Source organism: Artemia sp. Qi Xiang Cuo, chromosome 15, assembly GCF_049724085.1.
Source record: "Artemia sp. Qi Xiang Cuo chromosome 15, ASM4972408v1, whole genome shotgun sequence".
Lineage (NCBI taxonomy): Eukaryota > Metazoa > Arthropoda > Branchiopoda > Anostraca > Artemiidae > Artemia > Artemia sp. Qi Xiang Cuo.
The window spans coordinates 49,162,351-49,187,005 of record NC_142808.1 but is presented as its reverse complement, the minus strand read 5'-3'; the positions used below and the strand labels follow the sequence as shown (position 1 = coordinate 49,187,005).

At 33.3% G+C, this 24,655-nt stretch overlaps 1 protein-coding gene across 1 annotated transcript in view; it reads left to right on the top strand.

Moving 5' to 3' along the window:
• LOC148943776 (mitochondrial-processing peptidase subunit alpha-like) overlaps nucleotides 1-24,655 on the top strand; it is a 78,614-nt gene that overhangs the window by 52,785 nt on the left and 1,174 nt on the right. The window contains 5 exon segments of the mRNA XM_089101237.1: nucleotides 10,880-10,982; nucleotides 13,024-13,235; nucleotides 15,868-15,944; nucleotides 15,947-16,032; nucleotides 21,180-21,312. Coding sequence (XP_088957363.1) covers nucleotides 10,880-10,982; nucleotides 13,024-13,235; nucleotides 15,868-15,944; nucleotides 15,947-16,032; nucleotides 21,180-21,312 — 611 coding nt within the window.

Genomic DNA, 24,655 nt, shown 5'->3' with positions numbered 1-24,655 from the left:
GCACGTACCCTGATTACGTAATTACTTGATTACGTAACCTGATTACGTAATTACGTAACCTGATTACTTGATTACGTGCGCGCACGTAACCTCGTCTAAATTAACCTTAAAAAATTAAATAAAGCCATGTCGACTTTGCATGTCTCTCTCACTATGTATGCGCCATCGCGGTGTGTAACCAATCACCAATCAAGTTATCATATATTGAGCAACCTCCTCTGTCTCTGATTGGCCCCTAAAAATGGGTGTTGTCTAAAAAACCAGTCTGGTTGAAAACATGGAGTTGAAACAAACTTGTGTGGGGAATCCCCGCTTGTTTGGAAAGGTACCAAGGAAAGGCAAGCAAATAGCATATAGTTTCAAAACGTGTTTAATCACGTGTAGAGGTCCCATAGAATGAAATTTCTGTATTGTGCATGCAAACGTCGAATTCAAGAATGAGTTTTTTACTTACTTAGAATTTTGTCATAATTTCTTGAATAAAATGTCTTTTTTTGTATCCAAGAGGTGAAATCAATAAAGAGTTTGTTACTTACTTTCCTTTTTTTTATAATTTCTTGAATAAAAATATTCGTATTGTGTATCCAAGAGGGGACTTCAAGAAAGAGATTGTTACTTACTTAGAATTTTCTCATAATTTCTTGAATGAAATTTCCGTATTTGGTATCAAGGAGGTGTATTCAAGAAAGAGTTTATTACTTATTTACAATTTTTTTTTATAACTTCTTGAATGAAATATCTTTATTGTGTATTCAGGAGGAGAATTCAAGAAAGAGTTTTCTAATTACTTACAATTTTTCATAATATTTTGAATGAAATTGCTGTATTGTCTGACCAAAAAGCGAGTTCAAGAACGAGTTTGTTTGCAATGTTTTTCATAGTTTCGTGAATTAAATTTCTGTATTGCGCAACCCATTGGCAAATTCAAGAAAGGTTTTGTTACTTATTTAGAATTTTGTCATAATTTCTTGAATGAAATGACTTTTTTGTTTTTATCCAAGAGGCAAATTCAAAAAAGAATTTGTTACTTCCTTGCATACAATTTTTTTATAGTTTCTTAAATGAAGTTTCTGCATTGTGTATCCAAGAGGTAACTTCAGGAAAGAGTTTGTTACTTGCTTACAATTTTTTCATAATTTATTGAATGAAATTTTCGTATTGTATGTCCAAGAGGTGAAAACAATAAAGAGTTTGTTACTTACTTGCGATTTTCTCATAATTTCTTGAATGAAGTATCTGTACTGTATATCCAAGAGGTGAAATCAATAAAGAGTTTGTTACTTACTTACAAATATTTTCATAATTTCTTGAATGAAATTTCCGTATTGTGTATCCAAGAGTTGACTTCAAGAAAGAAATTGTTACTGACTGAGAATTTTTTCATAATTTCTTGAATTAAATTTCTACATCGTGTATCTAAGTCGTGAAAACAATAAAGAGTTTGTAACTTACTTAGAATTTTGTCCTAATTTCTTGAACGAAATGTCTTTTTGTTTATCCAGCAGGTGAATTCAAGCAAGAATTTGCTACTTACTTACAATTTTCCATAATTTCTTTAATGAAATTTCTGTATTGTGTATCCAAGAGGTGACTTCAGGAAATAATTTGTTAATTACTTACTTACAATTTTTTCATAGTTTCTTAAATGAAGTTTCTGCATTGTGTATCCAAGAGATGACTTCAGGAAAGAGTTTGTTGCTTGCTTAAAATTTTTTCATAATTTCTTAAATAAAGTTTATTCATTGTGCATCAAAAAGGTGACCTCAAGAAAGAATCTGTTACTTACTTAGAATTTTGTCATGACTTCTTGAACGAAGTGTCTTTTTTATTTATCCAGGAGGCGAATTCAACGAAGAATTTGCTACTTACTTACAATTTTTATAATTTCTTTAATGAAATTTCCGCATTGTGTATCCAAAAGGTGACTTCAAGAAAGAGTTTGTTGCTTACTTACAATTTTTTTTCATAATTTCCTTAATTAAATTTCTGTATTGTGTATCCAAGAGATGAATTCAAGAAAGAGTTTGTTACTTACTTACTTACAATTTTTTCATAATGACATATCCAATAACGGATGTTGATAAATAATTTATTCATTCTGATACCAAGATTTTGTCAATGTTATCCCATCTGTCTGACAATAGATGTATGCAAATTCCTTTTCTTACATCTCCGACCTTTTATTAGACATTCTAAACGTTTGATATGCTAGCTTACTCTAAAAATAATGAACACATAACAATGTAATGCATAATATATTTTTAATGAAATAATGCTATGTAGAATATTAATACAAAAAATATATTATGATACATTAATAATATCAATGATTAACTTGGGACATTTTGAATCTGTTCCATAAAATAGTTCACCATGTTCTCTCTTGATATTATAGCTATTGTCTTCTCTTAGTTCGTAATCAGTAGAATAATCATTATTCCATTTTGAGTCATACACAATTTTTTCTGGTGTCACATCAACAGGCTCAATATTCTTTTCGTCCTTGGTATTATTTGCTTCATTGACTGTTTGATCAATGGCAGTAACGTTTCCTGGTGCTTTGTTTTTTATCGATTCATCTTTATATTCCATAGTGATATTTTCTGACAATGCCCTTCTTATTTTTCTGGCAATTTCCCTGTCTATTATCACAATATCTTTACACAGGTAACAGTTTCGGCACGTAGACAAGATATGGTTTACGATATTAGTAGAAGAGTAGGCCTTTCTTTTATTGATCTTCCGTTGAATACTAATACCCGAAAGGTGACGATTGGATGTATCAGTAGGTAATGTGTTACCTGCAACAGTAGCAAGGAGTTGTCCTCTATCATCAATGATTATTTTTATGTTGGCATTCTCTTTGAGTGCAATCATCTCTGGAGATCTCAATCTCGCATAACCACCAACATAAGAGTTGAATTTTTTCGGTATTCCAAAGAAATTTAATTCCTTACTGTCATGACAATGCGTGCATACATTTCTAAGAGTACTTCCACATCTACTTGTTTCATAGTTTAAATACTTATCCTTGTTGGCATTCAATGCTACAATATCCTTGTTCTGTGAACACACTTTATTAAAATGCTCCATCTTCACTTTTTTAGAGATATGTGTTATTCGTTTGTCGTTCCACTGTGTAAAAAATACTGATTTAATATATGCAATAAACTAGGTAGTGTTGATAACCGGCCATAGAGCAATAGTGGGAAAGCCACATCGTGTCTCTGGCCAAGCATAGAGTACAATTGTTAGAGGCATAAAAATATCTGTCGAGGAGGTATCATTAGCAATAAACTATTTCTAATGAAGCATTTCAAGTCACCTGTTTATCGGGTACTAAATAACTACCATTTTTAACCCTCTCAAAACTTAATTTACCCCACACGTACCATTTTCCGCACCAGCCACAAAACTCAATTCATCCTAGAATTATTTAAACTAAATACTTACCCCCGCCTCTCACAGAAATTGGCTTACACTGAAAATAATTGAACGGAAAAAATAAAAGCCCGATAAATATTTAGCTAGATAAGAAGAAGAAGAAGAAGATTACGGAGAATTAATAGTCTTTTGTTCACCATTTTACATGAATAAACTGATTTAGTCGATGGAATGAATCCTTATTCTAGAAGTCTTATTCCTACAAGTTAAGTTAGAATAAAAGAATGAGGTAATTATATTGGCTTACACTGAAAATAATTGAACAGAAAAAATAAAGCCCCGATAAATATTTACTAGTTGGTGTGACAAACACAGAGCAACGTTTGGCTCATAGCTATAAAATAAGATAAAAAAAATATCTGTCGAGCAGGTATCATTAGCAATAAACTATTTCTAATGAAGCATTTAAAGTCACCTGTTTACCGGTTACTAACTAACAACCATCTTCACTCCCCTCAAAGCTTAATTTACCCTACACGTACCATTTTTCCGCACCAGCCTCAAAACCCAATTCATCCTGGAATTATTTACACTAAACACTTACCCCCGCCTCTAACAGAAAGTTCAGAAATACACACTATCCTTATTTATAGTCGAATGTTTACCCGACTATGTAACACGTACCATTTTTCCGTACCATTCACAAAAATCAGTTCATCCTAGACTTATTTAAACTAAATACTTACCCCCGCCCTAGAAAGTTCAGAAAAACACAATAGCCTTATTTATAGTGAAGCGTTTTTTAGTCGTATGTTTACCTAAATATTCAACATGTACCATTTTTCGACACCAGCCACAAAACTCAATTCTTCCTAGAATTATTTAAACTAAATACTTACCCCCGCCTCTCACAGAAAGTTCAGAAAGAGGCAATAGCCTTATTTATAGTCGAATGTTTACCCGAATATTTAACAAGTACCATTTTTCCGTACCACCCACAAAAATCAATTCCTCCTAGAATTATTTAAACTAAATACTTACCTCCGCCCGCCCCGCCCCGTTTCTTAATCGTATGTTTACCCGAATATTTAACAAGTACCATTTTTCCATATCATCCATAAAACTCAATTCCTCCTAGAATTATTTAAACTAAATAGTTACCCCGCCCTAGAAAGTTCAGAAAAACATAATAGCCTTATTTATAGTGAAGCGTTTCTTAGTCACATGTTTACCCGAATATTTAACAAGTACCATTTTTCCATATCATCCATAAAACTCAATTCCTCCTAGAATTATTGAAACTAAATACTTACCCCCGCCTCTCACAGAAAGTTCAGAAAGAGGCAATAGCCTTATTTATAGTTGAATGTTTACCCAAATATTTAACACGTACCATTTTTCCGTACCACCCACAAAAATTAATTCCTCCTAGAATTATTTAAACTAAATACTTACCCCCGCCCTAGAAAGTTCGGAAAACACGATAGCCATATTTATAGTGAAGCGCTTCTTAGTCGTATGTTTACCCGAATATTTAACAAGTACCATTTTTCCATACCCCCCATAAATTTCAATTCCTCCTAGAATTATTTAAACTAAATATTTACCACCGCCCTAGAAAGTTTGGAAAAACACAATAGCCTTAGCTATAGTGAAGAGTTTCTTAGTCGTATGTTTACCAGAATATTTAACAATTACCATTTTTAAATACAAGCCAAAAAACTAAATTCATCCTAGAATTTTTTTAAATAACTATCTACCCCGCCCTAGAAATGTCGGAAAAACACAACTCCTTTATTTATAGTAAATCATTTCTTAGTCGTATGTTTATCCAAATATTTAGAAATTACACTTTTTCCAATCCATCCATAAAACTCAATGCCTTCTATAATTATTTAAGCTAATTTCTTAACCCCGTCCTAGAAAGTTGAGAAAAACACAATAGCCTTATTTATAGTGAAGCGTTTCTTAGTCGTATGTTTACTCAAATATTCAACACGTACCATTTTTCCACACCAGCCACAAAACTCAATTCCTCCTAGAATTATTTCAACTAAATACTTACCCTCGCCTCTCACAGAAAGTTCAGAAAGACACAATAGCCTTATTAATAGTCGTATGTTTACCCGAATATTTAACATGTACGATTTTCCCATATCATCCATAAAACTCAATTGCTACTCGAATTATTTAAACTAAATAGTTACCCTCGACTTAGAAAGCTCTGAAAAACTCAATAGCCTTAATTATAGTGAAGCGTTTCTTAGTCGTATGTTTACTCAAATATTCAACACGTACCATTTTTCCAAACCAGCCACAAAACTCAATTCCTCCTAGAATTATTTCAACTAAATACTTACCCCCGCCCCTCACAGAAAGTTCGGAAAAACACAATAGCCTTATTTATAGTCGAATGTTTACTCGAATATTTAACACGTACCATTTTTCCGTACCACCCACAAAAATCAATTCTTCCTAGAATTATTTAAACTAAATACTTACCCCCGCCCTTGAAATTTAGGAAAAACACTATATCCTTATTTATAGTGAAGAGTTTCTTAGTCGTTTGTTTACAAAAATATTTAACACGTATCATTTTTCCATACCATACATAAAACTCAATTCCTCCTAGAATTATTTAAACTAAATAGTTAACCCCGCCCTAGAAAGTTCGGAAAAACACAATAGCCTTATTTATAGTGAAGCGTTTCTTAGTCGTATGTTTACCCGAATATTTAACAAGTACCATTTGTCCGTACCATCCATAAAACTCAATTCCTGCTAGAATTATTTAAGCTAAATAGTTACCCCCGCCCTAGAAAGTTCAGAAAAACACAATAGCCTATTTATATTGAAGCGTTTCTTAGTCGTATGTTTACCCGAATATTTAACAAGTACCATTTTTCCACACCATCCAGAAAACTCAATTCCTTCTAGAATTATTTAAACTAAATACTTACCCCCGCCTCTCACAGAAAGTTAAGAAAGGCACAATAGCCTTATTTATAGTCGTATGTTTACCCGAATATTTAACATGTACCATTTTTCCATACCATCCATAAAACTCAATTCCTCCTTACATAGTGTATTTTGATTTAGTTCAAGTTCCACCTCAAATACCTCATTCTGTCAAATTTTCAACTTGATATGCGTAGCCTACTACCAGGAACCGTAACACAGGTATCGTAATTGCTAATCACATTAACCCTTTTTCTCCATCGTCAAGTACATGCTCCAAAAATATTTTACTCAGAGATTTCATGTAAAAAATTATCCAATCAATAATTACCCCTTTTTTGAAAATGACAATCAAACGCCAAGGAGCGTAATCTCCTCGAAAAACCACTATGGTTGAGTTACATAATTTCGTGCATGCCCCCAAAACATGTTTGACTGCTTTATAGCATACCAGTTTTTAAGAATGTGCATGTGAAGTCAAGACGTACATTCATTGTGCAATTGACAACAATAACAGAAAAAAACCTGTTTGCTTAAATTATATTATTACGACCATACTGTCAAAACATGTTTGACCACATTATACCTTGCCAAGTTTTAAAAAACCTCGACTTTTGTTTCATAACATGCATTATATTAATGTCTCAGGCATGGGTTTTCCTTGCGCAATTCAATGTAGGTTCCGCGGCTTTATATAACTTACTACTCCTTTATTGGCTGTGAAAAGGAAATATCAGCAATTATTTACAATAGCTGACGGTATCAGCCATCACATCGTTCGGAAAATGTTTAGGAGCATTTTCAACTAAATTAAGAGGTGCTATGTCCATCCAGTGTTACAAGATTCCGTATCTGCAATGTGTCGAGGACAGCTGAGGGTATAAACTTTAAACTTTCAGGGCGTGTTAAAGGAATGTTGAAAAAAAAAGTAGTTTAAACTTTCAGGGCATGTTGAAGGAATGTTGAGAAAAAGTCTGGAGTGCAACCAGTCCCCCTCCCATGTATTTTTCGCTGCAATCTCCTCAAAGATATCTGATCAAAATTCGTTTTCTAGATTCATAAAAGTCAAATACTTTCAACACATATGTTTATTACTTAACGTCCATAAAGGTCTGATTCTTTTGAAAAAGAGAAAAAATCTCCTTTTGTTATGCGAAAGTAAAACAAAGCTTTTTTATGAATGATCTTGACAGGCGTTTATATCATGACTTAAAAAACAAACAATTCCAACAAGGCTGAACATGTAAATATTCTAACTTGAGTTTTACCCAATGATATTAGTAGTGTCTTATATAAAGGTGTCAACTGCACAAGAAAACCTACAAGCCTGAGGCATGAATTTTACAGTGCAGTTTGACGTCCACATTGCAAAAAGCGACCAATCCTTTAATATTATATAGCTATAAAGTGAACAAACACGTTTTGAAAGTATAATTGTGATTGTATAACGCAACCAGACGGGTTTTTGAGACCCTTTCATCATAACGTTTTTTTTTGTGTTTTTTTTTTTTTTTTTTTTTTTTTGGCAATTGACATTTTTTTTCTGATAAAAACTAGCATTCATTGCGATCGGAGTTCTATGTTAGCGCGTTTTATATACTTCAGCTTGTCTATTCATTTGTGGTAAATAAAAATCTTGAGTCCGGAAAACGAAAAAATAAGTATTTAAACAAAATATACGATGCGGCTAATTAAAGAATAGTAGGCTACACTCAGAATTGTTTGATTGACATATGCTGTTAAATCACTTTACGTAAAAGCTAACTCTATTTGCAAAAAAAAGGGTACGGGATTCGCGAGTTGGAGTGTTTCAACGATATTAATTGAATAATAGGGAAAATAAAACAGAGCTAGATAACATTTGCGAATTGGAATCATATGAAGGTGGAAAAAAAGGGTTAAACTGATTAGCAGTTGAGGTAACCCCGAAGGTCTTGTTAACTCAGGCAATTTGTTATAAATTTGAGACAACATCAATCTATGAAAATGGTTAATGATGATAGAGTGACATTGTGAGTTGAACTAGCTTTACCTCTCCGATTTGTTCTCTATAATACACAAGTGGTGTTTGAACAGTGTTGTCAATTTAAAATAGGGTCTAACGTTATAGTATACTAAAATTTAGATGGCAAGAAAAGAATTTTAATAAAGAAACTCAGAACAAACCTTAGAAATTCTTGCAATTCAAGTAGTAAGGTGTATGTGAGTACGAACCATCAAGGATCATAAGCACAAACGACCCTAACCACAAGAGACCTCAACCCCCAAAGGTTCCTATCCCCAAACTCGAAGGGCGTCCCCCCCCCAACTTTTTTGCCCCCCTCCCCCCCCCCATTTTTTTGAATTTTTTCTAAGTTTTTTTAGCTTTTTTTATTATTTTTTGACGTTTTTATCATTTTTTTTATTATATTTTTTTCAACTTTTTTTTAAAGCAAAAACTAGAAATTATCAAATTGCGTATTTAGGAATGATTTTTTAAGGAAAAGCTGTATATCACCCATGCATCATCCACTGTTCCATTTCTTTGAAGTATGTGCTAGCAGACTGGTTTCTGCTTTTTTTGGACAATTGCCTTTAGTCAAGACTAGTTTGTTAGGAATGTGTCGCTGCCAATTAAAGAATAGGATGCTATACTCTGAATTGATTGATTGGCTTATGGTTTTATATCATTTTTCTTAAAAGCTAACTCTAATAGACAAAAAGGGTATAGCATTTGCGAATTTGACTATACGAACGATATTAATTTAATAATAGGGAAAAAACAGAGCGAGATAGCATTTGCGAATTGGATCGTATGAAGGTGGAGAAAAAAGGGTTAAACTGATTATCAGTTAAGGTAACCCCTCGGGTTTGTTAACTCATAGCTTATTTATTATAAATTTGGAACAATATCAATCTATGAAAATGGTTAACAATGATAAAACGGTCTTGTGACTTGACCTAGCTTTACTTCTTCGATGTGTTCTGTATAATACACAAGTGGCGTTTGAACAGTGTTTTACAACTTTGCACCTGTGTTGTTCTGCATCCATTGGCGTACCTTAGAACCGGTTTCTTCGTTGGTTTCTTTCAGCTTAGCGTGAAATAAACAAAGACAAGAGACAGAATGGATGAGGAATGTATAATTTGAGCTACATATTTGCACATTGGGGGAGAGGGGGATAAAGTATTTGGACAGTGTGAAGTTAGAAAACAATTTTTACTTCATAAAATGCAGAAGAATTGCACCTGACACACTTTGCATGCAAACTCGCTATACTTTACCCCCCCCCCCCCCCCCTCCTAATATGCAAATATATAGCTCATATTTGTTTTTAAAGTATTATATTTTCATCATATTTTTTTATATTTCTTTAGGATTAGTCAGAGAAATAGGTTCTACTTTGAGGAAGAACTCAACTTAGGCGCTATAACATATAAGTACCAAAATGTTTTTATATGAATTTTTGTTGCTTTTGCACGTGTCGGATAAACATTCCTAAAGGGTTGAGTGAAACCGGGTTCCCCCTGGATACAACCCTGGTGGTATTTTTAGCTCCAAAATTGCACTTCACAGTTAATGACACTAATTAAATATAAGGAGTCATTGAAAATGGTTTGTTAAATGGTTTAAAACAGCAATTACATCCTCCAAGTCAAAGCAAATTTGTTTTAAAGAGTTTTTTTTCTTTCATTAAATTTTTTATTTAAATGATTGATCTCAGAGTGGTTGTTATGCAGTTCTATTAAATCTCAATGAACGAAAGAGATACGATATACTACAGTAATTTGCGTGGCATGGCCTTTAGCTTCGGTGTTTACCACGTGTGATGTGTAGTCATATACAGTGGCAGTTCTAGCTCGGTGGGGGTGGGAGCAACTGTCCCCAGTTTTCCTGACATCTGACTTGAAATTCATTTTATATTTCATTTTTATACTCATATGGTATGCCTTACCCCCATCCCAGGTTATTTGGCCTAAAGCCAGTTCTGGTTTTATGTAGTCTCATTACGTGATATTTGCCGATTTGCTGCGTCTGTAACAGCACAGCTTGTACAGCAAAAGGATGAGAAAGTCCCTGACAGAATACCTAGGTGAAGTCAAAAGTATGTGGGATATAAACTTTTTTTTCCTTTTTTTTTTTTTAGTTGAAGAAGTAAGGAAGGTACAATCTTAGAATTATTTCGACAAATGGATAGAATTCTTATTGTGACCCTTCAGTGGAAGCCCGGGGGTCATGGTTCCTTGAAGGGATAAAAGTAATTGTAAAGGAAAATTCTAAAATTGAAAAATAACTAGAATTTTCCAGCTTCCAGAAATGGGTTTCATGTTATTTCGCTTAATTTGTATGAAATGTAGAGAAACTAGACTTTGGGTAAGGGCATTTGAATTAAAGGCAGTCTCAGAAATTGAAGAGGAAGGATCGGGGTTGAGAAAGAAGGATGGGAGGTTAAAAACTGTATAACCCCTCTGCCTAGTAGTGTTTCAACCCTTAATCATTACTGGTTTTTAGAACGGTAGAATTTTTCATAGTAATTAATTCCATTTCTGTTGCCAGGTACTTTGTTGAAGAAAAACCCATTTGGGAAGAAAATCAGTCTTTGGGTAGCAGCTTGGAAGTTGATCCTTCGATAGCCCAGTACACGGGAGGACTTATTATGGTAATATATTTTTACATACCCCAACAAAATTTTTAATTAGTATTTTGGGAAATAATAAAGGGAACTCAAATGGTGATGAATGCGGTAGAACTAACAAGACTCGTGACGAATACATCGTTAACTACAGTTTCCTTACTCCATTTCAAACAGTGGCTTAGCAAAGGAAGGGACGGTTTGTTTTTCGTTGGGCACTCAGCCCATCCTCCTGAGATGCCAAAAATTTTTAAGTGAATAATTTGAAAATCGAATTTCGAAAACCGAACTGAGTCCGTGTGATCCTAATTCGGAACTCTAGCTACACCTCTTATTCCTAGGTATAAAATGTAGTTTAATCCAGGTTTGCCGTGAACATCAGTGGATCTCAATGTCATATTTATTTCCCTCATTTACACCCTCCTCTTCAGTACATCTCTAAGGGACATATACTCAAATAGTTTCCTTTTTTCTTATACCAAACCATAAACATAATAAATTATTTTTTCGACGGTCGTGTGCTGCAATTTTTCATTATTTTCTCACTTTTTCTTCTTTTTATCTATGTTTGTTGCTTTTTTCAAGTTTATGGCCAATGATGGTAGTATGGTTATCTCTTTTAAAATAGTACATTGTGTTCTTATTCATTATGGAATGAAGTATCCAACGAAGATAAAATATTCCATGGAAAATTAAATTAGGCTAGATATTGTCACTTATTATGTTATCAGAATTTATTATTTCCCAAACTCCCCTCCCCAAATAAAAGCAAATAGTTTGAGCTCTTGAATCAGGCTATCTGAGCCGTCATTTTAATAATAAATCCAGATAGAGTCAATATCCTATTATATCTTTTAGTTTCACTTTCTCTCTATTCCTTTTTCTCGTTTCTTTAGTTCTCTGTTAACTTTGCTTAACGTAACTTTTGATTTATTAGTTATAAATCTACGTCTATGAGTACAAGTGCCAATAAAATCTGATTACGACTATAGACTCGACACTCATATGTCATCACATTTAGCAATCATGTTTAGCGATTAAAAATATTTTTGATACCACTTTCATCCCTGAGTCGGCTCTTTTTTTTATCTTTATGTTTTTTTTATATTTTACTTTGATATGAAAAACTAGAAGCCTTTACTATTTTTGTATTTGATAAACGGATATATTGGGAATTTGGAATGAATATAATATATGGGTCTTGTTAATTATTCAGAACATACTTAAGAATTTTAGGTCTGAAAAAACTGGTTTCATAGCCATAAAGACAAGTGACGGGTGACAGAATGCATTGAAATGATATAAGTTTGGAATACATATTTGCGCTTTAGGGGGGAGTGGGGGTAAATTATAGTGGGTCTGCGTACAGAATGTGTTATCTATAATTATTCTACAGATTATGAAGTAAGAATTGTTTTCTAACTTCACGCTGTCCAAATACTTTACCTCCATCTCCCCCCCCCCCTAATTGACAAATATACACCCTAAATTACATAAGTCTAATGTGTCACCCGTCAATCGTCTTTGTAGCTATGAAACCAGTTTTCTCACATCTAAAATTCTTGAGTGTGTTCTGAATAATTAACAAGTACCAAAATACGTATTATTTTCAAAATCATGTAAGATAATTAATCAGACTTAAAAGAAACATAAAAAGTTTCCCTCTTTGTTTATGTATTGAGGGTTTGGGCAGGGTTTTCCCTGTATACAGCATAGTTAACCAACTGTTGATGAGAAATAAATACCAAAAAAGATAGCAGTACAGTTTATCTTCTTTTCTTAATTAAATACCTTAACAACTAAAACCGTCCTACAAGAAATCCTTTTGACCTGGTGAATTAACCTCGTCTAATAGTTAGAAATTATCTGTCTGACATCATATGATCGTTAGACATGCAAAAGTGTCCCACGGTTCACATAAATTCTATCTCCTTTGCTCTGTTTATCTCTCCCTCTCTTTCTGTCTATTAACCCCCTTTTCACTCTCTTGTCCGATCCTGATACAGTTTCCTTTTTTGTTTTGTCGCTTGAAATAAATATCACTTCCTAATGTTGCTTTTCATTTTAGCAAGGAAAAGACTTGTCGGATGTTAGTCTTGGCCCTACTCCTATGCCAGAACTGGCTCATTTCGTCCTTGGACTTGAAAGCAGTTCTCATAGAGATGAGGATTTTATAGCCTACTGCGTTTTAAACATGTTAATGGGAGGAGGAGGCTCCTTTTCAGCAGGTGGACCTGGAAAGGGCATGTATACCCGACTCTACACTCAAGTCCTGAACAGGTAATTGTATTACCACGAACGTGTCCATATTACTAATACTATGTAAATTAAGTTCAGTTGATAATATATGTTGTAAAATCATGAAGATAGCCAATAGTTTTTTAAAGAATTCTTTTCGTTTCCTTAAATTAAATTGAAAAGAAGGGTATTTTGTTCAAAATCCAAGATGAAGTGGGGTCATTTTTTCGTTTTTTTCCAATACAAAACAAAGGCATATTTCAAAAATCTAGGGGAGAAGAGGGGGAACGGAGGATTCAAAATTAAAGTGAAACAATTTCATGTAAAGTAACTTTTCGAGATTGGTTTCCATCTCTGTCAATCCCCACATGGTTGCCATTGTACACTTGGTGCTAAATTCTTAACTCCGTCCTAGGAACATATCCAAGATAATTCCATCTTTTCTCCTTCACCACTTCGGAAACAAGCAGCTAGGCAGTTCTCCGACGGACTTTGTTATTAACTGGGAATCATCGAATGGATTATGGATTGACTCATCGACTTGCTATTCTCTGAGATTTCTACATAGAAGCCAGAAGATATAGAAGCCATAAGAGCCACTGGCTTCCCTTAAAACACAGTTCGCTAAAACCACAAACAAGAATAGTAATAAAATGCTTCCTTGCTGCACTCCTGGCAGCACTTTGAAATATCTAGTTCTCTGTCTAATGCACCACTCAGTGTTTTTAGTGAAGGCCATCGTAGAAGGCTTATTGTTTTACTGGGACACCATAAGACTGCAGGATTTCCCAGAGGGTGTCAAAGCTAGGAAGCAATGTGGGGTTACTGCGGTATCTAAAATTCCACCTCCATTTCCCTGCTCTTAAGTCAGGTTATTATTCTCTAATCTATTCTTATTTTAATTACTGTCCAGTTACTTATTTAAATACTTTCAAATCTATAATTAAGCACCATCAACGTCTTCAAACTAATGCCCTTCGTACGTTAAAAGCACTCCTTCCTTCCCCATCTTCCCTCCCCAATAAATCCCCTACTAAGAGCCTGTATACATTTTTAAGAATATTGCCAGTTGATCTAGTCCTGACTGCACATTGTGTCCTTTTCAGACTAAAACAAATAAAATAATTATTACCATTGGCTTTAAATTCTAGTAATTTCTCTTTAGTTTCTTTGGTCCAGAATAATTATTGTTTAAAAAGAAGTTCAGCCAAATTACCTTGCCCTAGAATCCGAACTGAAAGATCCAGATTTTCTCCTAAAAATTCAATAATAAAGTTCTGGAATATTTATGAAAGTAATATAGATTCGCGTTTTTCTATTCCAGTTTCTAAAGCTAAATTCAAACTATATCTAATAAGCAATTATAGATAACTATTCATTTATTTGATGTCATGTTGGCCGGTGCTCTTGTTGATAATTATTTAATTAGGTGGTAATATATTCATTTGAGGTGTGGGCTGTGGGTTCAGTGTTGTGACTCATTTTCTTCCGTGTATATCAAGTGTATTATTATTTCTTTTCATCTTTTGTTATTAATATTATTAGTTCTTCTATTCTTTTTTTTAGGGTGCCTGTTTTTGAGTATAACTAAATGTAAAGGCACCCTCTGTAAATATTTTATTTTACATTGATTAATATTGTAAAAGTGTTATTTTGTCTTGTAGTGATTTAATGAGAAATTAAATGAACTTGAACTTGAAAGTCCACTGATTAAAGTCCTTTCCAGTCAAACGAATAGCATGCATGATGTTTAACCATTTGCTTCCTTCATAGAAGGCCATGATCAAACTTATTGTATTATACGGACACCATAATACTGCAGGATTTTTTAGAGGGTATCACGGTTAACTGATCAAAGGCCTTTCCAAAGTCAATGAATAGCATATACGATGCTGGACCATTCCTTTGCTTCTTCTATAATGTTTCTTAGTGTGGATATGAGGTCTGAGTAAGATCTACCAGAACGATCACAATGTTTCTCTTCTCTCAAGTATGAATTGAGTGCTTTTTTTAGTCTCTCAAGTATGATCACTGCTTTACTTGGTACAGACAATCTAAAATATTAAATTTCCTGTCACAGTGACAATCGGTATCTTAAGTTCATAATGCTGATTGTGAATTCGACAAATTCGCCAAGAAAAAAGGATTGTAAAAGGCAAAATGTATTTTTTTTTTAGTTATAGGGGAGAAGGCAATCTTGTTTGTTCTTTTTTCAATGAAAATGCCCATAAAAGCCGTATTTCACCGAAAATACCAAATAAACGTGTTTTTGAAAAATTTTGGGGAAGGCAAATTAGAGAGCAATTCCCACCCATACTCCAACCCTGCCGTCCTACCCAAACTGGCCAATTCCTCAACTTATAGAGCATAATTCTAATCAAATTTTGTTTGGGGATTTTGCTGCAAAAGTAGTGTAGTTTTTTTTTAATATTAATTATTGCTGAAGTTCCATTCACCAGCGAGTTTATTGATGTCCTTTAAAAGGGCTCAAATTAAACAGACAACAGGCTATACATAATTCAAAGAAGCATATTTTTGTCTGTTAAACTTTTTAGAACATGACTTTCGTTTTTCTTTTATATTACTTTATATTATATTGCATTATATATAAAACGTTTTATTATATTATATTATGTTTTATATTGTACTTTAACTTCATATTGTCTATTTCTAGGTATCATTGGATGCACAATGCAACAGCTTACAATCACGCCTACGGAGATTCGGGTGTATTTTGTATTCACGGAGCTTCTCACCCTCACAGATTGCCGACGTTGCCTCTGTTATAACTTCTCAGTTTGTCGGCATGTCAAGAAACTTGGATTTAGTCGATTTTGAGGTAACTCTCATCAGTGGCGTAGCTAAGGGACGGAGGAACGGCTGTCCATGGGTGCCGCCTCTGAGGGGGCGCCAAACTGAGGTTTTATAGTGTGATAGTGATGAGAAAGGTGAAGGGCGGGGGGGGGGGTATTCGAGAACTATCATCATCTCTGGGTGCTAAAAACCATAGCTATACCTCTGAATCCTACTACTTTTAGTTAGATTTTTTTTCTAAATACATTTATTAGCAGTCATTTTAATTGTTTAGGGAAAGGTTATAATATATTCAATTTTACTTCTTGAATAATAAAAACACAACTCCAAATGATGCACATTTTTAAGAGTGCTTATTGTTATAACTAGTTTTAAAAACTAGTTTTAAAAACTAGGTTAAAACTAGTTTTTCTTGTGATAAAATGCCTGGGTGATAAAATTCGATTATATTTTATAAGTTATGTAATATGCTACTTTTCAGTGTTTATTCAGGACTAGTTGAGATCCATGAATGTAAACTTAAAAAATCATACTGAATTATTTTTGAGCATTTAGCGAGCTGATGTTCACATTCAGAAATCACGTACTGCAAGCAAGGCCGTACCCAGTTAGGGGAGTTTGAACCCCCCACGAAATGTTTGTCTGACTCGTAAAAACATAACAAAAATGGATATAAAAAATGTTTGTGTGCGTTTCTTGATATTTTTTTCTACCCCTCCCCCCCGAATTTTTTTTTTGAGTAAAACCCCCTCGGAAAAAAAATCCTGGGTATGGCCTTGACTGCAAGTTACGCCTGCCAAGGTTCGCAGAAGTGTTTCAAGCGTGGCGAAACTGTTTCAAGCGTGACAGAGCTGTGTGGTACACTTGACGTCCTGAGATGTACACGAGGTGGCAGAAAGTGAGCACCCCCTCCTTATTTGCAGTATCAAAATTTGTATAAAAAATCAGTTTACTCTAGAATATAATTTTCATTGATTGTGTAATTGATATTTAATTCATATTAAATATGTATTCAATTCAGAAAGATATTTAGCCACATAAGTTCCTTTGGTACTTTTGTAGAAAGCGGTAAGCACGCACCAAATGCATTGAAAATCAGATAGGATAAAACCCAGTACTTATACGAGACGCTGCATAAGGATAGGTATTACAAAGGGTGTTTCACTCCAGTAAGTGTATTTAAACTTTAGTGTTTTGGGGTTTGAGGTGGAGTAACAGATACCTAAATTGGGTTTAATAGGTTAGGTTAATTTTTTAATAAATGCTATGCTTTACCCCCCCCCCCCCCTAATGTGCAAATATAAAGCCCAAATATGTTTTTGAGCTATTACATTTTCATCCTATTTTGTTTTAGTTCATTAGCTTTAACGAAACTTCACTTTTCGTGCTCTTACCGCTTTCTACAAAAGAACCGTTCCTTTTTGTAATGGTAAATTAATTACATAGCGACAGACGACAGATTTTTTCAGATCTTATATATTCTATGTTAAAATATACTTTTTTCATACTTGTTAAAATATACTTTTTTAAATGACTTTTTCATACTTGAATGCCCGTTTTTCTTTTCTGAAAGTAACTAAATTTTCACGTTCCTGCGCTGTTTTTATTTATTTTTTATCTTTTATTTATTTTTTTATTTTTCAGCGATTCTTTTATTTATTTTTCGTCTTATCTTATTTATTATAATTATTTTGTTTTTTATTTATTTTTATTCTCCTTAATTACTACTACTACTGCTAAGAACTCGCTACAGAACCAAGCCGTCTAAGGCCAATAGACGGCTTGATATACTCCAAGAATATGTAAAAGAAATAAGGATATAAAAAAGGGTTAGTCTTTTTTATACACAAAACTATAAAAATTATGACCATGTTAGTAAAAATATCATCAAAAATAATATGATTGATTGAAAGACTACAAAAATCTTAAATATGGCTCAGAAATAATATCTTTTATGAAGGTTGTCTGAAACCCCCTAAAAATACTGTTCCCGTCAAAGTTGTTCTTCTTTAGAATTCGTCCTTAGGACCAACTTTAGAGACAATTAGTTAACCACCGTGTTTAGACAAACATGTAAGGAGAAGGGGGGGGGGGTATGTGAGCCTTATTCTCCTCTATTTTGAACGTTCCGTGAAGTTGATCCACAAATACTTATTTGTGTCCCTTCCATGGGAGAGCCAAGGCTTCCTTGGCCACTGGGTTAAGGCTCTCTCCAAAAAATTTTCACTTTTGAAATATAAACTTAAATTTTGATTTATTTAATTTTTATTTAAATATTTAAAGATTGTTAAGTAATTTTAATTTTGTTTTCGTAATAATTTAGTGTTGTATTAATATTGTTTAATTTAATTTAAAATAGTTTAAACTGATCTACAAATTAATTTAGATATTGTATTTGGTAGTTTACTCATTCGTTACCCAAAGGATGTTTATTTGGATGTTAATGGAAATAGCAGAAAGCTAATCAACCAGTGAAAATGCGGGAAAAGCGTGTTAATTCGACGATTGGCTAATCAATTCGGCAATTGGCCTTTCAAAATGCCTAACGAAAACTGGGCTTAAAAAGCTCCATTATTATGTCGTCTTTTACGGGAAAAAACGCCGAAAGAATAACCCAATTGGGAACTCTGTAATTATGCATGCCATGTTAAAGTGAAAATTTTTGAATTTTCATTGACTGATTACCTTTCCGTTGTCTGTTAAACGACAAGTGTGAACAGGTCTTAAGACACTTTCAGAGACAGAAATTCTGGCTACCCTTTGGACCCAGCTCCTGATCAGTTTTGTTTGCAGCAATGGGGTTCCCACTGTCACAAATCACGTACACCGAGGGACGTACCAAGCGCGGGGGAAACTGTGCGTTCTGAGATATACATCAGGTGGTATAAATTTGGTGTCCCCCCTGGTTTGCAATGAATGAATGATCTTTTCCCCTTTTCCTCATTCCCTCAAAAGTGAAATTTCGCACATAGTTTCTGTCATTGTCATACAAGGAAACCGATTTTAAATTGGTCTTCTTATCTTAATCTCTGGCCGTCCGTCTAAAAATTTGATTCATTTTCTTCAATTAATCAGGAAGATAAGACAAAACATCAAAATGGTTATTGATTAATTGTTATCAAATGGTCGTAGATTTTTCTCCAATTAGCCATGACTCTCAACATTTTTATCAGTGTCCACCCGCTTGATTTTAATTCAAAAGTCAACGGACTCGCTCTTGTTGGTCTATCTGCATGATTATTCTAATAATGGAATGTGAAGCTTAGTTTCAGTGGCCGTTTAGGGCTTGAGGGCACCCCCCCCCCGTTTTTCGGACATCTGACATTAAACTCCTTCCGTTTTATATTTTACACTTTTATTAAAGTACTTTGCCCCCTCCCCTGATTATGAGGTCTGAAACTGCTACTGCTTAATTCGAAGCCAGATGAAAAGGAATACAGCAATGACGATGGGGGACTTATATTATTCTTCGATCAAAGTTCAATTCATTGTTATCAAGGTCATATTAATAAAAATAATGAAGGACAATGCCCATAGGTGGGACGAAAGGACTGGAATGTGAGCTGTAGCCCTAAGGTTTGAACCCTTAAAGTTATTCTTGTAATAAGATTGAACTTAATTCAACTTGACCTTGGGTAGAGACGGAAAAAAAGACAGTTCTGGAGAGATAAATTTGACAAGCATAAAGGTCATCAGGTGGCGCGTGCCAAGCGTGGCGGAAGTGTGCCAATCCTGGTAGAAACTGCCAAAGCGTGTCGTAATTTGTGCCAATTGTGGGGAAAATGTGCGGCACACGTGACGTTGTAGGTACACACACGTTGACGTTGTGGCACTTGACGTTGTGATATGTACACCTGTTGGCGGAAAGTGGGTGTCCCTTGAGTTAAAAGATGTTTTCAATATTTTAAGCTTGTTTTCGAACCTTATAGATTCCATTCAGGGGTCTGAACCGATGTTCCTGTATGCATTGATTCAAATTGGGGAGGTAGAGCTATCTTAAAATGGAAAAAAGTAGTATGATGACAGTCGTACAGATATTTCCAAATCTGGCTATTTCTGATTCCCCTCTTGGGACCTTTTGCAACGGATAGGGTAAGAAAAGGCACACTAGTTTAATTATTTACAGAACAAAAGGGCGAAAGAGGAAGGAGCATTTGTCAGAGATAACGCAAAATTTACACCGAAAAATCAGTTCGCGTGTCATTACTTTTGCCTCACTTTCTTACTGAAAAGATATTTATAATAATATAAATTATGAATAATATTATATGGCATAATACCGTATTATCGATAAACTAACAACGAAGCCTGTCGGGCGACACTTATGAAAACGAAAAAAGCGTATATTCTTTTACGAGGATTGAAGCAAATTTGCTTTAGACCTTCTCTCTAATACATAACTCAAAATTGGTCTGGCCCCTTCTTTTTCTCCAGTAAAACTTTCTCTGGAAGTTTTAAATCAGTTTGACAGCCATGACACAAAACAGGGGAGACTTGCTCTGCTCCTTCTTTATTTTTGTTTTCGATATATCAATTTGGCCCAAATATGCTCGTGATATACATTTTACAGAAATAAATTTTATCTTGCTTACCAAAACCGTAACTTTGTAAATGTCATTAAAAAAAAAAGGATCGTTTATCAATCATATTGTTGATCAATCTGTACGCATCAAATAGTCTAATATCAATTCCTCATTCCGTAATTTTTACGTTTACTCAGAATAGAATACATTTCCAAAATGTATTTTTTACCAACGAAAAACCACCAACTTGGAAATCGAACCTGTGAGCATGGGTGGATCCAGGACATGGTTTTAAGGACGCTTACCCTCCCCCCCCCCCCCAGAAGGCACTAATTTTAAAATTGCGAAAATTACACTTATTACAGTGCCGGAGGGCTAAAAAATAGCGTTGAGGGACCCTAAGGTTGAGAGTCTGATACTCTACCTCATGGACCGGAAGAGGGGTTAGTTGGTCTAACTTGTTAGATCCATGTTATCTCATGTTACATCGCTAGCTGGTGTTACATCTTTTTTGGATTTATGCATAAAGATAACAGTTTTTTATCTAGATTTACAAACAAATAGGCTTTCTAAATTCTTCTTGTATATCTGGTTTTGAGTAATATTCATGTTAGAATATGCAAATAGTTAGTTGTCTTGCTTGTTTTAGAGAGCCAAGAAACAGCTTCAGTCCATGTTGCTTATGAATTTGGAAGCAAGGCCAGTTGTCTTTGAAGACCTTGGAAGACAGGTACTTTTCACTGGAATTAGAAAGCGACCAGAAGAATTCATACAAAAGATTGGTAAGTCGATGTAATTATTTTTCCTTAGAAAGAAGAACATCAACTCTCTGCATATAGATCCTCGCAACAGCATCTACAGTTGTTCTGCCAATTGCCTGGCACGTCTGATTCACGGTTTAAATTCGTTATACCACAAAAATAAAGATTCTTGCTTAATCTGGAGATCGATTTATCGATAAATGGAAGTTAGCAAGGCCTTATTCAGCGGGTATAGGGTTTGACTCCCCTCCTCCACTAGAATCTTTTTTTCACCTCATTAGAAAGTAACAAAATGCATATAAACCGTGCTTTATATGTTTTGTAAAGTTTTTTTTTGTATATCTCAACCCTCCCCCTGAAAAAAATCCTGGATACAGCTTTGGAAATTCGAATAAAACTTCCTAAAATAGTTTAGACTTTCTTTTTACGTTATCAGTTTCACAGCTCTCAGAAAATAAGGAAAGATTTCAAACTTAAACCAGCTGAAATTTCACAAAATAAACGCCTATATTAAAACACTTAAAATGGCCAAAACTTTGAATATGGAAAAATAGTAGAAAAAAAAAATCACGAAGAAATGAGCAATACAAGAAACCAAATAAAAATTTAACAAGAGAAGCCCGGCAAAACTTATTTTGTCACAATTAAATGACTTTTCTTCAAAATAATTGGGAAAATCTGCCTGTCCGTAATTGCAGGTGATACCCTTGTTGAAAACCATATCAAACTAAAGTCTGACTAATTATGTAATATTATTTAAAATTCATACGCAGAATTGATACCTTAAATCAAGGGCGTATCCAGGATTTTTGTTTGGGGGGTGGGAAAAAAATGCATCCCAAATTTGTTTATGCTTATTTGTCTTACGTTTTGTCTTAATATTTGTCTTACGTTTCAAAAGTCAGCCTTAGCTTAAATTCTACTTTGAGATTAGTTACTCCGAGATATTTCTTTCCTTTTGTATATTTTGACAGGTTATTGATGACCTGAAGGCCTATTAGGAATAAAGTTTTTTTCCCCAGTGCAGCCACTTTTTTGAAGCTTTTAGGAGCTAGTTCGTACTTTCTTGTTTGTATCTGTGCTTTTTTTTATTTCTTTTGTTTATTTTTATTTGCTGTGTGTGTAAATCTTTTTGTGAATAAACACTATTGTTAAAATAAACAAATAAAACAATAAACAAGCCCGTAAGATGGTACTCTGTTACTCATTTTACTTTTATTTTATATGGGCTAAGATATGAACTGTCAATAGTGTAGTTCTAGTAGTATGTGTTTCTCACGATTTTTTCGAGTTTTTATCCTCCTCAGTATTCGCAATTTCAAATTAACTGCTTGTTTATAGGATTAAATTGATTTTGCAAATTTTCTGTTTATAAATAAAATAAATTAGACAGAAAGAGCGAAAAAGTCATTTTAACTAAAGACCAATATTCACGAAAATTCAGATCAAGCACACCTCTCACGTGAAAATCTATACAAGTTTGTTTGTGACAAGACTCAATATTTTAGTCACTTTCTATATGTTTAGTCACGCTCCTTAGACAGAAAGAGCGAAAAAGTCATTTTAACCAAAGACCAATACTCACGAAATTCAGATCAAGCAGATCTCTCACGTGAAAATCTATACAAGTTTGTTTATGACAAGACTCAACATTTTAGTCACTTTCTATATGTTTATATTTAAAAAAACAAAATGAAGATATATGCAATATTTATAAATTAATGAAAAATAGCACTTGTAGGTACCGCCGCCTGACACTAATAGAAGAAATCCCCCCCCCCACCCACACACACAATCATCCCTACTCATCAAGAAATATTATTATTTATAAATATATATATATATATATATATATATATATATATATATATATATATATATATATATATATATATATATATATAAATATATATATATATATATATATATATATATATATATATATATATATATATATATATATATATATATATATATATATATATATATATATATATATATATATATATATATATATATATATATATATATATATATATAAAATATATAAAAATTTAAAAATATAATATTATTTTTCAAAGAAGTTACACTCTTGGTCCTCCTACGAAGGCTAAATGCAAAACTTTTTGCCTAATGTTTTGCTTAAATGCAAAACTAGATTTAACAGTACATTCAACAAATACTTGTTTACCAAAACCTTATACTAAGACAGTAAATTAGTTAAAATAATAAATTCCTATTACTCATTCGTAGTTTTTTTTTTATTTATTTATTTATGATGGTAATTGCAGTTTCCTGACAAAATGCCTAAAAATAGCTGTTTTCTTATTGGCTTCATTTATGTCCGATAAATGATTATATGAATTTCTCTTTCCAGAAATAATTATTTATATAACTGAATATTTGTCTACTCTGGTATAAAAAAAAGAAAATCATCAAAATATTAAATCGCCGAAAAACCATGAAAAACACGAAAAATGCTCAAAACTGAAACATAGAAAAAACCACCATGCCTCAAGTCTAAAATTTATCATCAAGAGGTGCCCAAAACCCTATTAAGGAAAATATACGAATTTATTTCAACATCCCCTGAAATTTTCAACTAAAAGCAATTAGCCAATCCTGAGATATAGCATATACGTCCTTTTGATAACCAGAAACCATCAAGTTGCTTTTGATTAAGTTCAACATCCCCCTCAACATTCTCTTTATTTAATCTCTTTACTTTAATCTAAGACAAATAAAATTAAAAAAATTGCAAAATGATTAGAATCCTTAGATTATTTACTTGAAATGATGCGACCCTAAAATTTCTCTGCCCGGGGCAAGTACCCTCTCTGCCCCCTCCCAAAACCGCTTCTGAATGGATGGCTTGCTGCAGTCCATCTCAGATTCTTAAAAGAGCACTGTAAGTTTTACTTTGTTTATCAGTTTATTTTAATTGCTTGATACAATAGTGTTGACTTAAATAAGTATTTGACTTCTTATTTTTATTATTTATCTTCAATTAATTACTTTCGTCCTCATCATGTAGGACAGATGGTCAGAAGCCTAAGAGATAGTTTGTTTTATTACGAATTAAATTTGCATAACCGAGAATATACGATTTCTAGGAAATATACTTATAAGAAATTATTTCGTCACATAAATTTAGATAGATGTTCGAAAAAAAGGCCCCATTAATTAATTAAGACTAATAATGAATTTTACTTAAAAAACAATAATAAAGAAATTAAAGACATTAACTAAACCAAGTGTAAAATTGACATTTGTAAAAACAAGTATAAACTTTAGTGTAAAATTGAAAATTGTCGGATTATTCAGAAATTAGATTTTGTTTGATGGTATGCGAAAATAAATTTGA